The following is a 14,407-nucleotide window of genomic DNA, read 5'->3' as shown; positions in this document are numbered from 1 at the left end:
AGCCGCATTGTTTTTTTCTTTTTAATTAGGATAGGTAGCATCTCCTTTAGAAGACAGAATCCTGCTCTGCGGCTAACCTCTCCAGTTGGCGGGCGGAGGCCAGCAGGCGTGTGTGCGGCCGCCCCCAGCGCCGCGGCCCCGGCTGGCGGGCATGAATCCTGCGCGCGCCAAGCGCTCCCTCGGAGTCCACGGGGCGCGCGCGCGCGCACGGCCGAAGCGCGCGCTCCCGCACCTCGCGAGCGCGCTCCCCCCTCCTTCCCTTCCCGCCCCACGCGCAGGTCTTCGGCGCCCCCGCCCTCCCCGCGCTCCCACAGCCAGAGCGCCGCTCAGCTGACCGGCGGGCGCCAGACGCCTCGGCTTCCAGTTCGCAAGCGCAGCTACGGCGGCGCGAGCCTCTCACGCCGACACTCCCCCTGCGCGCCCCTCCCCCACCCTGGACCGGCTTCGGGACCGACTGAGCGCGAGCTCGCGGCCGCTTCTCGGGCGCCGAGCGTGGAGCTAGGCTGCGGTGACGAGCGGCGGCTGCGCGGCCATGGGCGCGCCGGTGTCGCCCTAGGACAGGCGCGCGGAGACCGCAGCCTAGGCAGCGAGCCTTCCCGAGCGGCGGCGGCGGCGGCAGCAGCGGTAGCAGCAGGAGCAGCTCGGCCGGGATGAGCGGCGCGGCGCCCGGCCCCGGCTCGGGCTCCTCCCCGGCCGCCTGCCGCTTCGCGCACTACTTCGTGCTCTGCGGGATCGACGCAGACAGTGGGCTGGAGCCCGACGAGCTGGCGGGTAAGGCCGGGCTGCGGCGGCGTGGGGGTCCCCTCAGGGACGCGAGGGACGCTGCGGGGACGCGCGGGAGGCGGGTTCTAGACAAAGTCGGCTCCCGGCGGCGCCCGCTCTCCATCCGGACTGGCGCTCGGGCGTCGATTTAATGACATTGTTATTTATTCCGCGTGCAGGGTGCGCTGCTGAGCCCGCGGGCGTCCTGCTGCTGAGAGCGCTCGCCTAGGGCTTTCGCCTCCCAGGCGCGGGGTTATTAATAACGGGGGCGGGGGCGGCCCCTAGGGCACTGCCGCCACCCCGCACTCAGGCCCCCTCGCCCGCAGCTGCTCGCGGAGGCGGCGGGTGAGTCACCGGGCGCACTAACTCCCCGGCCTTGCTGCGATCCCGTGCATCCTACCTCCCTCCGCCTGGCTGCGAAGTTTCAGCCCTGGCACGTGACGCGGCGCTCAGACCCCTTCGGGGCAGGCGGCGACAGAGACCGCTGGGCGGCGGGCGTCGCGTCCACTGAGGCGGTGATGGCCCGCTGGGCGAGTGCAGGCAGGAGGCTGGTTGGACTTAACATCCTTGACTGTGCCGGGTCTGCGCCGCTTCCCGCCTCGCGTTCTGCGATGACGGTCGACTCACCTTTTGGAATCCTGTCTATTTGGCAGTGTCACGGGAGCTGGCGAGGACCTTTGGACGCTCGGGACTCGGCACGACGCTTTGTTGACACTGCCTACGCTGTTTCTGAGTTTAGTAGTTGGACATTCTCCTCAGTAGGGTGCACCGTGTGTTACTGCCTGGCTTTTCTTGGAGGAGCACCGTTTCCTTCTTTTTACTCATTTGATGGCGCAGTGCAGGGCTGAGCTGGGAACCGATGCTGGGAAAGGGGCCGTTAAAGGATGACTGCGTTGAGGGGGGGCGGGAGGGATGAGTGCGCAGTGTTGAGAGGAGGCCGTGGAGGAATGACCGATTTCATTTTTCACGCTCCTTTATGCTTGCCTTCTTGGGATCTAAATCTTGGTTTTTTGTTGTTGTTGTTGTTGTTGTTGTTGCTAATGGGTGAGACAAGTGACATCTATCGCCTGAACTTTATCTGTGTCAGTGTCAAACACTTAGCTCATAGCCTTTCAGAACAGCTTGCTTTGGACATAGCGTGCCTTATTGATTGCACTAATGTGTATTTTTGTTTTCTCTTTTACTTTTTTGGGAGTAGGAGAGGGGATTCAGAACAATGTATTAAATAATAAACAAACTAGACAAAAGTGTTCAGCTGTAAGGTCCACTACTGATCAACTCGTGTCTTAGCTAAGACAGTATCTTTTAAAGCCAGGCTCACAACAAAACATTTTCAACAAAAACTCTAAGTCTAGTTTTAGTTAAAGATTTTTTGGAAAAGAGGGATGAGTACCAGGTTTTTCTGTATGTGTAATTATATAGTCATGTTGTTTATTCAATTAAAATTTCATGTACATATTAAGAATGGCTTTGTTAAGTGATAATGAAGTTAGAAAACATGTCTGCAGAGAGATTTGGAGAGATTCCTCTTTTGGGATTGAAGGGATTATTTTATTTTTCTAGAATCTTTTCTTCCCTAAACTTCGTAATCATTTGTGGTACTGGATCACTTGGAGGCCTTTTGTCAGTAGGGATGATGAAAGGAAAAAGCCTGTATTTTTTCCTTATCTGTTTCCAATCTATATGCCTAGTAAAGCTAAAACACCTGTAGATGGGGCCTGGGACTCTTCAGGCACAGTGCAGATGGCTTTAATAAAATTAAGTAGTAAAAAATTAATTTTTAATTCATTTTTTAGACACCAACTGGCTTCTCATTTTGCAGTATTATTCATGAGTGTGGATGATTGAGATTTCGCTCCTCATAATATTTGGTGTTTTGAAGTACTAATCACTTCTGCCTGATAATATTTCAGTACAATGATTCATTCACCAAATAGTTTTGAAAGCCTTAAGGTGTGGATTGTGTTATAGGCACTGGGGACAGCTATGAACAAAGCAGTCAAAAATCCCTGCCGTCATAGTGCTTACATTCTAGTGTAAACAAAGAATGAAAATACAGAGTGCCAGATGTCAGTGAGTGCTATGAGGAAAAATACAGCAGGGAAGTGAGACTAGGGTAGTGCCAGCACAATGGTGGGATGGTGGGGTTGCAGACTTTAAATAAGATGGTTAGGGAAGGCCTCAGAAAAGGTGATCTTAGAGCCATGAGGGAGATGAGGAAGCAAGCCATGAGGATTGTCTTGGGGAACAGCATTGCAGACAGTACATGCAAAGATGAGGTGGGAGAGTGCCTAGTTTGTGCAGGTAACTGTAGGGACACCAGGGTGGTTGGAGCTAAGTGGGGAGGAAAGTAGTAGATATGATCATAGAGAAAGGGTAGGGAGATTGTGTAGGGTCTAACAGACAATTGTTGAGCTTTTACTCTGAGATGGAAAACTACCAGGAGGTTTTGAGCAGTGGAAAGATAAGATTGGAAAGATTTGATGCACTCTCTGAAAGGATTGCAATGGCTCTCTTGTTGATTAGACTATGTCAAGGGCAAGGTTAGAAGCAGACCAGTTAGGAGGCTCTTTTTCATTATTTGAGGTGGGAGGTGTTGGTGGCTTGGATCAAAGCAGTAGCAGTGAAGTGGTAAGAAACTGGATATATTTTGGAGGTAGAGCCAGCAGGACTTGCTGATGAATTGGATATGGTATTCATAGTCAAAGAAAGAGATCAAAGATGATTCTAAGATTTTTGGCCTAAACAATTTTAAACATCTCTATTTACTGAAATAGAAAGATGGATGGAGAAGCAGGCTGGAGATTAGCTCAGTTTTGGACGTGTTAAGTTTGAGGTACCCATTAGACATTCAAATGGAGATGTCAGGTAGGCAAGGCATCTCTCCGGCAGTCAAAATTTATATATAGACATGAGCTGAAAGCCATGAAATTGGATGACCCAAGGAGTGAGTATAGATAGAAAAGAGAAGAGGCTCAAGGACTGAATCCTGGAGATACTCCAACATTCAGAGGTGAGGAGGATGAAGAGGAAACAACCAAAAAGTGCGGCCAGTAAGATGAGAGGTAAACAAGAGAATGTAGTATCATGTTCTCAACTAACAATCTTCTTGACTGTTTCCACAGAGCTACATTTGAAGATGAGGAAACAAGGCCAGTGAGTTAGGCAAATTAGTCAGGAGGTTATTTTCTGTTTTGCTGCATTAATTTCAAAGTTAAATATAGTTAAGTTTCTATTTTACTTTTATGGAACTGATCTATTTTTATCACACTGTTTCTTAGCAAGTTGTCACCCTGCCTGTAGAAGGTCTAAGTTGACTTCTGTTAAACATAAATTTTACTCATTGCTTTACAGATTTTTTTTCTTAACATATACATGTCCCTAGGATTCATGCTTTGCAGGTGGTGGGGCATTGAAATAAAATTAAGAACACAAATCATATGATGAAGTAATAGATAGACTAAGACCTTATGATGAAGTTATCAGGGCTTTAGATCGATTTTTAGACACTCCTCCCAGTAAAGGTTAGCTTTACCAACAGTGGGAAAGATTTCATATATATATATATATATATATATATATATATATATATATTTATTATAAAATTTCATATATACGTATATATACACATACAGATATACTGGTATTTCCTATTGTCCTTTCTTTAGCTCATCGTAGCTGTTGTGCTTTTCCTATTCACTGTATATTTTTAAAATGCACTGTATCCATAATCAAAAAAGTCCTTTTGATATTAAAGTAGAAATATTTAAATTTTATTTAAGTATTAAATATATGAAAAGGATTTCAAATTGGTTATTGCATAAGATGAAAGGAGGTGTAAATAGAAGTTGTTAGAATTAGTTGACATGAAGGCAGATGACATTTTGAAATTTTCTTTTATGTCTCTTACTCCCTCTAAGTCCTAGCTGTAGGAATTTACATGGCTTGATTTACAGCAACAGATCGTTTAGGCAATAGAAAAATGAAGGACCTTTATTTGAGTAACATAAATACGCAAGCCCCCGGGGGGGCCTTACGGTCTTTGCCCTCTCTCTTTCATAGAACCGTATACACAGTGTTTAATAAGTGAATGAGTATAAAGTTTACATATGAGTCCACAAATTGTGTGGTGACCAGAATATTTTAAAGCATTTCAGCGGTGGGGCGCCTGGGTGGCTCAGTCGGTTGAGTGTCCAACTTTGGCTCAGGTCAGGAGCTCACAGTGTGTGAGTTTGAGTCCCGCGTTGGGCTCTGTGCTGACAGCTCAGAGCCTGGAGCCTGTTTCAGATTCTGTGTCTCTCTCTCTCTCTGCGCCTTCCCTGCTCACACTCTCTGTCTCGCTCTCTCTCTCTCTCTCTCTCTCTCTCTCAAAAATAAATAAACGTTAAAAAAAATAAAGCATTCCAATGGTAGCATAGATTCAGTTCTGCTGAGGGATACTGAAGTATGACGGGTGCAATCCCTGTCACAGGCCTTTGTTTAGATATCTTCCTTGGTGCCTCTATTTATTTTTAGCTTTGGTTGTCTTGGGTGTGGTTTCCAGAAGAGCTTTGAGGCAGTGAAGACTATGGTCTAAATTCAAATACAGTTAACCCTTGGTTAGGAAGGCTGAACCCCCCCTACACAGTTGAAAACCCACATATTATCTTTTGGCTCCTCTAAAACTCGAGAAAACTTACTGATAACATAGTCAACACACATTTTGTATATTACATGTATTATGTACTGTATTCTAACAATAAAATAAGAAAGAAAAAATGTTATTAAGAAATGTTATTGTAAGGGAGAGAAAATATATTTGCAGTACTATGCTGTATTTAATTTTTAAAATCTGCACGTAAGTGGACCTTCACAGTTCAAACATGTGTTGTTCAAAGGTCAACTGTACAAAATTTAGTTGAGACTGACAGTATTATGCCATACTAGTCCTGGAAGGGACCTCGGACGTCATTTATCAGGGAAGAAACCAAGGCTAAGAGATTAAGGACCCTCTCAAAGAACACATTTGACTGGCAGCAGACAGACAACTAGAGCCTGGTTCTTGTAGTACACTACTAGGCTCCATAGTTATTTTATTTAAGCTCAGAAAAAAGATGAGCTTGACTTGAGTTTAGCAAGCATTTCAGGCTTGCCTTTATTCCAGACTACATGTCATAGTTAAGACTGCTAAAGTATGACTTTAAAAGCAATGGCCTCATGTACAGACTTGGGTGGGTTAGAGCTGCCCTGATCTGACCACCATTGGAGGTATCTTGGTTGTTACCTGTGTTGACATTGTTAATCTTAAAAATAAAGCCGCCAAGTTATTTTACCGGAAAAATGGGTTTATTCAGGAATAGCAGAGAATTGCAATTCAGGACATGTAAGCTACAGCAAAACCATAGGCAAGTCTGGAGAAGAAAGTAGAGTACTCCTCTTTTACAAACCAAAGAGGGGAGTCGGGGAGGGCCTCTTATAAATACAAAGTCCATTGGAGTAAACTGGGAATTCAAAATGTGGTGGCTTTGCAGTGTCACTGAATTGTAACAGTCTCTTATTGGGTGGGCTGTTGCCAGGCGAGGAGAAAACCTTTCTTCCTTCTGCTGAGGCAGTATTTTAGACTTGCAAGATCTCTTTCTGTTGGTTCTGCAATCGAAAAAGTGTGGACAAAGGAAGGTATGATTGTTTGTGAAACCATAATTAGAGCTGGATGCACAGGCAGAAGCCAGAGTCCAATCCTGGCCTGATACTTAGGACATCTGTGGGCTTCAGTGTTTTCATCTATTTTGAATGGGTAAATGAAGTGACTGATTTCTGAACATACCACCCCTCTCTTTAATGAGCCTGAACTTGTTTTTGAGTGAAAAAACTAAATATATCTATTTTAAAAAAATTAATTCTAGATGACATAGAGTAGGCTTCACACAGTCAGTGAAGCAACTGCCTTCAGCTCAGGTCATGGTCCATGAGTTTGAGCCCAGCATTGGGCTCTGTGCTGACAGCTCAGAGCCTGGAGCTGCGTCGGATTTTCTTTGTCTCCTTGTCTCTCTGCCCCTCCCCTGCTCCCACTCTGTCTCTCTCAAAAATAAATAAGCATTACAAAAAAATTTTTTTAATGGCATAGTGTACAAGAACTGATATATACCGCATATGCCACATGAGGACTGATTGAGAAATTAAAATTTCAGCCACAGGGGTGCCTGGGTGACTCATTCGGTTAAGCACCAGACTTCAGCTCAGGTCATGATCTCATGGTTTGTGGGTTTGATCCCCTCGTGGGGTTCTGTGCTGACAGCTCAGAGCCTGGAGCCTGCTTCAGATTATGTGTCTCCCTGTCTCTCTGTCCCTCTGCCACTTGCACGTGCATGTGTGTTCTCTCTCTCAAAAATAAACATTAAAGAAAAATTTTAAAAATTTCAGCCACAAGGAAAGGGAAAAAAAAGGTCTATGCAGTTCCCTTTATAGGAAAGGTTCAGGTTTTAAAAAAAAATTTTTTTTTAACATTTATTTATTTTTGAGACAGAGAGAGGCAGAGCATGAACGGGGGAGGGGCAGAGAGAGAGGGAGACACAGAATCGAAAGCAGGCTCCAGGCTCTGAGCCATCAGCCCAGAGCCCGACGCGGGGCTCGAACTCACGGACCGTGAGATCATGACCTGAGCTGAAGTCGGACGCTTAACCGACTGAGCCACCCAGGCGCCCTGGAAAGGTGCAGTTTTTAATAAGCTTTTTGAAATATTATATCAGTTCACAGACTCTCAATTACTATCTATATTGGTTCTTAGGGAGCCAGGGACCCCTGTTTGAAATCACCGTATTAGATAATCTCTCTGTACTAGCAGTATAGGTGACACTGCCAGTTATCCACAAAATAGGCAGTGGGATCTAAGAATAATTTTTTCGGCTTAAAATTCTTCAGTAGCTTCCTTTGTATTTGGATTAAGATTCAAACTCTTTACCCTGTGTCTTAGTTTGTTCACGCTGCTATAACAATACTATAGACTGGGTGGCTTGTAAATAACAGACATTTAGAGTTGCGGCAAGATGGCGGCTTAGGAGGATGCTGGGCTCACCGCACGTCCTGCTGATCACTTAGATTCCATCTACACCTGCCTAAATAACCCAGAAAACCGCCAGAGGATTAGCAGAACAGAGTCGCCGGAGCCAAACGCAGACGAGAGGCCCACGGAAGAGGGTAGGAAGGGCGGCGAGGCGGTGCGCGCTCCACGGACTGGCGGGAGGGAGCCGGGGCGGAGGGGCGGCTCGCCGGCCAGGCAGAGTCCCCGAGTCTGGCTTGCAAAAGCGGAGGGGCCGGGCGGACTGTGTTCCCACAGCAAGCGTGACTTAGCGTCTGGGAGGTCATAAGTTAACAGCTCTGCTCGGAGAGCGGGAAGGCTGGAGGACAAAGGGAGGGAGAGCTGCTGAGCCCCCTGACAACAGAGCTCAGTTTGGTGGGGAACAAAGGCGCTCGCCAGCGCCATCTCCCCCGCCCATCCCCCAGCCGAAATCCCAAAGGGAACCGGTTCCTGCCAGGGAACTTGCTCGCTCCGCGCAAACACCCAACTCTGCGCTTCTGCTGAGCCAAACCTCCGGCAGCGGATCTGACTCCCTCCCGCTGCCACAGGGCCCCTCCTGAAGTGGATCACCTAAGGAGAAGCGATCTAAGCCTGCCCCTCCTGCCCCCGAGCACCTTGCCTACCCACCCCAGCTAATACGCCAGATCCCCAGCATCACAAGCCTGGCAGGGTGCAAGTAGCCCAGACGAGCCACACCACCCCACAGTGAATCCCACCCCTAGGAGAGGGGAAGAGAAGGCACACACCAGTCTGACTGTGGCCCCAGCGGTGGGCTGGGGGCAGACATCAGGTCTGACTGCGGCCCCGCCCACCAACTCCAGTTATACACCACAGCACAGGGGAAGTGCCCTGCAGGTCCTCACCACGCCAGGGACTATCCAAAATGACCAAGCGGAAGAACTCCCCTCAGAAGAATCTCCAGGAAATAACAACAGCTAATGAGCTGATCAAAAAGGATTTAAATAATATAACAGAAAGTGAATTTAGAATAATAGTCATAAAATTAATCACTGGGCTTGAAAACAGTATACAGGACAGCAGAGAATCTCTTGCTACAGAGATCAAGGGACTAAGGAACAGTCACGAGGAGCTGAAAAACGCTTTAAACGAAATGCATAACAAAATGGAAACCACCACAGCTCGGCTTGAAGAGGCAGAGGAGAGAATAGGTGAACTAGAAGATAAAGTTATGGAAAAAGAGGAAGCTGAGAAAAAGAGAGATAAAAAAATCCAGGAGTATGAGGGGAAAATTAGAGAATTAAGTGATACACTAAAAAGAAATAATATACGCATAATTGGTATCCCAGAGGAGGAAGAGAGAGGGAAAGGTGCTGAAGGGGTACTTGAAGAAATAATAGCTGAGAACTTCCCTGAACTGGGGAAGGAAAAAGGCATTGAAATCCAAGAGGCACAGAGAACTCCCTTCAGACGTAACTTGAATCGATCTTCTGCACGACATATCATAGTGAAACTGGCAAAATACAAGGATAAAGAGAAAATTCTGAAAGCAGCAAGGGGTAAACGTGCCCTCACATATAAAGGGAGACCTATAAGACTCGTGACTGATCTCTCTTTTGAAACTTGGCAGGCCAGAAAGAATTGGCACGAGATTTTCAGGGTGCTAGACAGAAAAAATATGCAGCCAAGAATCCTTTATCCAGCAAGTCTGTCATTTAGAATAGAAGGAGAGATAAAGGTCTTCCCAAACAAACAAAAACTGAAGGAATTTGTCACCACTAAACCAGCCCTACAAGAGATCCTAAGGGGGACCCTGTGAGACAAAGTCCCAGAGACATCACTATAAGCATAAAACATACAGACATCACAATGACTCTAAACCCGTATCTTTCTATAATAACAATGTAAATGGATTAAATGTGCCAACCAAAAGACATAGGGTATCAGAATGGATAAAAAAACAAGACCCATCTATTTGCTGTCTACAAGAGACTCATTTTAGACCTGAGGACACCTTTAGATTGAGAGTGAGGGGATGGAGAACTATTTATCATGCGACTGGAAGCCAAAAGAAAGCTGGAGTAGCCATACTTATATCAGACAAACTAGACTTTAAATTAAAGGCTGTAACAAGAGATGAAGAAGGACATTATATAATAGTTACAGGGTCTATCCATCAGGAAGAGCTAACAATTATAAATGTCTATGCACCGAATACCGGAGCCCCCAAATATATAAAACAATTACTCATAAACATAAGCAACCTTATTGATAAGAATGTGGTAATTGCAGGGGACTTTAATACACCACTTACAGAAATGGATAGATCATCTAGACACACGGTCAATAAAGAAACAAGGGCCCTGAATGAGACATTGGATCAGATGGACTTGACAGATATATTTAGAACTCTGCATCCCAAAGCAACAGAATATACTTTCTTCTCGAGTGCACATGGAACATTCTCCAAGATAGATCATATACTGGGTCACAAAACAGCCCTTCATAAGTTTACAAGAATTGAAATTATACCATGCTTACTTTCAGACCACAATGCTATGAAGCTTGAAATCAACCACAGAAAAAAGTCTGGAAAACCTCCAAAAGCATGGAGGTTAAAGAACACCCTACTAACGAATGAGTGGGTCAACCAGGCAATTAGAGAAGAAATTAAAAAATACATGGAAACAAACGAAAATGAAAATACAACAATCCAAACGCTTTGGGACACAGCGAAGGCGGTCCTGAGAGGAAAATACATTGCAATCCAGGCCTATCTCAAGAAACAAGAAAAATCCCAAATACAAAATCTAACAGCACACCTAAAGGAACTAGAAGCAGAACAGCAAAGGCAGCCTAAGCCCAGCAGAAGAAGAGAAATAATAAAGATCAGAGCAGAAATAAACAATATAGAAACTAAAAAAACTGTAGAGCAGATCAACGAAACCAAGAGTTGGTTTTTTGAAAAAATAAACAAAATTGACAAACCTCTAGCCAGGCTTCTCAAAAAGAAAAGGGAGATGACCCAAATAGATAAAATCATGAATGAAAATGGAATTATTACAACCAATCCCTCAGAGATACAATTATCAGGGAATACTATGAAAACTTATATGCCAACAAATTGGACAACCTGGAAGAAATGGACAAATTCCTGAACACCCACACTCTTCCAAAACTCAATCAGGAGGAAATAGAAAGCTTGAACAGACCCATAACCAGCGAAGAAATTGAATCGGTTATCAAAAATCTCCCAACAAATAAGAGTCCAGGACCAGATGGCTTCCCAGGGGAGTTCTACCAGACGTTTAAAGCAGAGATCATACCTATCCTTCTCAAGCTATTCCAAGAAATAGAAAGGGAAGGAAAACTTCCAGACTCATTCTATGAAGCCAGTATTACTTTGATTCCTAAACCAGACAGAGACCCAGTAAAAAAAGAGAACTACAGGCCAATATCCCTGATGAATAGGGATGCAAAAATTCTCAATAAGATACTAGCAAATCGAATTCAACGGCATATAAAAAGAATTATTCACCATGATCAAGTGGGATTCATTCCTGGGATGCAGGGCTGGTTCAACATTCGCAAATCAATCAACGTGATACATCACATTAACAAAAAAAGAGAGAAGAACCATATGATCCTGTCAATCGATGCAGAAAAGGCCTTCGACAAAATCCAGCACCCTTTCTTAATAAAAACCCTTGAGAAAGTCGGGATAGAAGGAACATATTTAAAGATCATAAAAGCCATTTATGAAAAGCCCACAGCTAACATCATCCTCAACAGGGAAAAACTGAAAGCTTTTTCCCTGAGATCAGGAACACGACAAGGATGCCCACTCTCACCGCTGCTGTTTAACATAGTGCTGGAAGTTCTAGCATCAGCAATCAGACAACAAAAGGAAATCAAAGGCATCAAAATTGGCAAAGATGAAGTCAAGCTTTCGCTTTTTGCAGATGACATGATATTATACATGGAAAATCCGATAGACTCCACCAAAAGTCTGCTAGAACTGATACATGAATTCAGCAAAGTTGCAGGATACAAAATCAATGTACAGAAATCAGTTGCATTCTTATACACTAACAATGAAGCAACAGAAAGACAAATACAGAAACTGATCCCATTCACAATTGCACCAAGAAGCATAAAATACCTAGGAATAAATCTAACCAAAGATGTAAAGGATCTGTATGCTGAAAACTATAGAAAGCTTATGAAGGAAATTGAAGAAGATTTAAAGAAATGGAAAGACATTCCCTGCTCATGGATTGGAAAAATAAATATTGTCAAAATGTCAATACTACCCAAAGCTATCTACACATTCAATGCAATCCCAATCAAAATTGCACCAGCATTCTTCTCGAAACTAGAACAAGCAATCCTAAAATTCATATGGAACCACAAAAGGCCCCGAATAGCCAAAGGAATTTTGAAGAAGAAGACCAAAGCAGGAGGCATCACAATCCCAGACTTTAGCCTCTACTACAAAGATGTCATCATCAAGACAGCATGGTATTGGCACTAAAACAGACACATAGACCAATGGAATAGAATAGAAACCCCAGAACTAGACCCACAAACGTATGGCCAACTCATCTTTGACAAAGCAGGAAAGAACATCCAATGGAAAAAAGACAGCCTCTTTAACAAATGGTGCTGGGAGAACTGGACAGCAACATGCAGAAGGTTGAAACTAGACCACTTTCTCACACCATTCACAAAAATAAACTCAAAATGGATAAAGGACCTAAATGTGAGACAGGAAACCATCAAAACCTTAGAGGAGAAAGCAGGAAAAGACCTCTCTGACCTCAGCCGTAGCAATCTCTTACTCGACACATCCCCAAAGGCAAGGGAATTAAAAGCAAAAGTGAATTACTGGGACCTTATGAAGATAAAAAGCTTCTGTACAGCAAAGGAAACAACCAACAAAACTAAAAGGCAACCAACGGAATGGGAAAAGATATTCGCAAATGACATATCGGACAAAGGGCTAGTATCCAAAATCTATAAAGAGCTCACCAAACTCCACACCCAAAAAACAAATAACCCAGTGAAGAAATGGGCAGAAAACATGAATAGACACTTCTCTAAAGAAGACATCCGGATGGCCAACAGGCACATGAAAAGATGTTCAGCGTCGCTCCTTATCAGGGAAATACAAATCAAAACCACACTCAGGTATCACCTCACGCCAGTCAGAGTGGCCAAAATGAACAAATCAGGAGACTATAGATGCTGGAGAGGATGTGGAGAAACGGGAACCCTCTTGCACTGTTGGTGGGAATGCAAATTGGTGTAGCCGCTCTGGAAAGCAGTGTGGAGGTTCCTCAGAAAATTAAAAATAGACCTACCCTATGACCCAGCAATAGCACTGCTAGGAATTTATCCAAGGGATACAGGAGCACTGATGCATAGGGCCACTTGTACCCCAATGTTCATAGCAGCACTCTCAACAATAGCCAAATTATGGAAAGAGCCTAAATGTCCATCAACTGATGAATGGATAAAGAAATTGTGGTTTATATACACAATGGAATATTACGTGGCAATGAGAAAAAATGAAATATGGCCTTTTGTAGCAACGTGGATGGAACTGGAGAGTGTGCTGCTAAGTGAAATAAGCCATACAGAGAAAGACAGATACCATATGGTTTCACTCTTATGTGGATCCTGAGAAACTGAACAGGAACCCATGGGGGAGGGGAAGGAAAAAAAAAAAAAAAGAGGTTAGAATGGGAGAGAGCCAAAGCATAAGAGACTGTTAAAAACTGAGAACAAACTGAGGGTTGATGGGGGGTGGGAGGGAGGAGAGGGTGGGTGATGGGTATTGAGGAGGGCACCTTTTGGGATGAGCACTGGGTGTTGTATGGAAACCAATTTGTCAATAAATTTCAGAAAAAAAAAAATAAAAAAAAATAAAAAAAGAATGAAAAATGAAAAAATGAATACAAATAAAATTTCAACAAGAAAAAAAAAATAACAGACATTTATATCTCACAGTTCTGGAGGCTGGGAGTCCAAGTTCAAGGTGCTAACAGATCCTGTGTCTGGGGAGGGCCCTCTTCCTGGTTCATAGATGGCCCTCTTATGTGGAAAGGCTGAGAGAGCTCTCTGGGATCTCTTTTATAAGGGCATGAGTCCCATTCATGGGGGCTCCACCCTCATGACCTAACCATTTCTCACAGGCCCCATCTCCAGATACCATCACATTGGTATTAAATTTCAACACACGAATTTTGGGAGAGACACAGATATATAGCACCCTGGTTTGCAAAGCTCTTCATGATCTGGTCTTTACCTACCTTTCCAGCTTTTTCTGACTGGATCATTCTTCCTGCTATGTTGGTTTTCTTGAAGGTCCTTAAAAACAGCGAGCTGTTCTTGTCTCATGGCCTGTTCATCTTCTCTCCTCTCCCGGGAATCCTCTTCCCCTAGACCAGTATTGTCCATTATAAATATAATATGAGACCCATCTTAAAAATCTCAAAATCCAGTGTATATTTTACCTCATATCTCAGTTTGGACTAGCCATGTTTCAAGTGTTTAATAGCCACTAGTGGCTGGCTACCCTCTTGGACAGTGTAGCCCGACATCTTTGCAAGATGTGCTGCTTCTCCTCAT

The 14,407-nt window shown here is 44.4% G+C and overlaps 1 protein-coding gene across 4 annotated transcripts in view; it reads left to right on the top strand.

The window, feature by feature from the left end:
- Nucleotides 1-365: 365 nt before the first annotated feature.
- The window catches only part of DENND5B (DENN domain containing 5B), a 198,650-nt gene continuing 184,608 nt past the window's right edge, over nt 366-14,407 (top strand). For all 4 annotated transcript variants that reach the window (XR_007153926.1, XM_047866470.1, XM_047866467.1 and 1 more), the window contains exon 1: nt 366-771. Coding sequence is in view for 3 of the 4 variants with exons in the window: in XM_047866470.1 (XP_047722426.1) it covers nt 651-771 (121 nt within the window). In the remaining variant the exon portion in view is untranslated. The remainder of the gene's footprint in view (nt 772-14,407) is intronic.

Source organism: Prionailurus viverrinus, chromosome B4 (assembly GCF_022837055.1).
Source record: "Prionailurus viverrinus isolate Anna chromosome B4, UM_Priviv_1.0, whole genome shotgun sequence".
NCBI lineage: Eukaryota > Metazoa > Chordata > Mammalia > Carnivora > Felidae > Prionailurus > Prionailurus viverrinus.
Note: the sequence above shows the minus strand (reverse complement) of the source record. Positions and strands in the feature narration are given on the sequence as shown.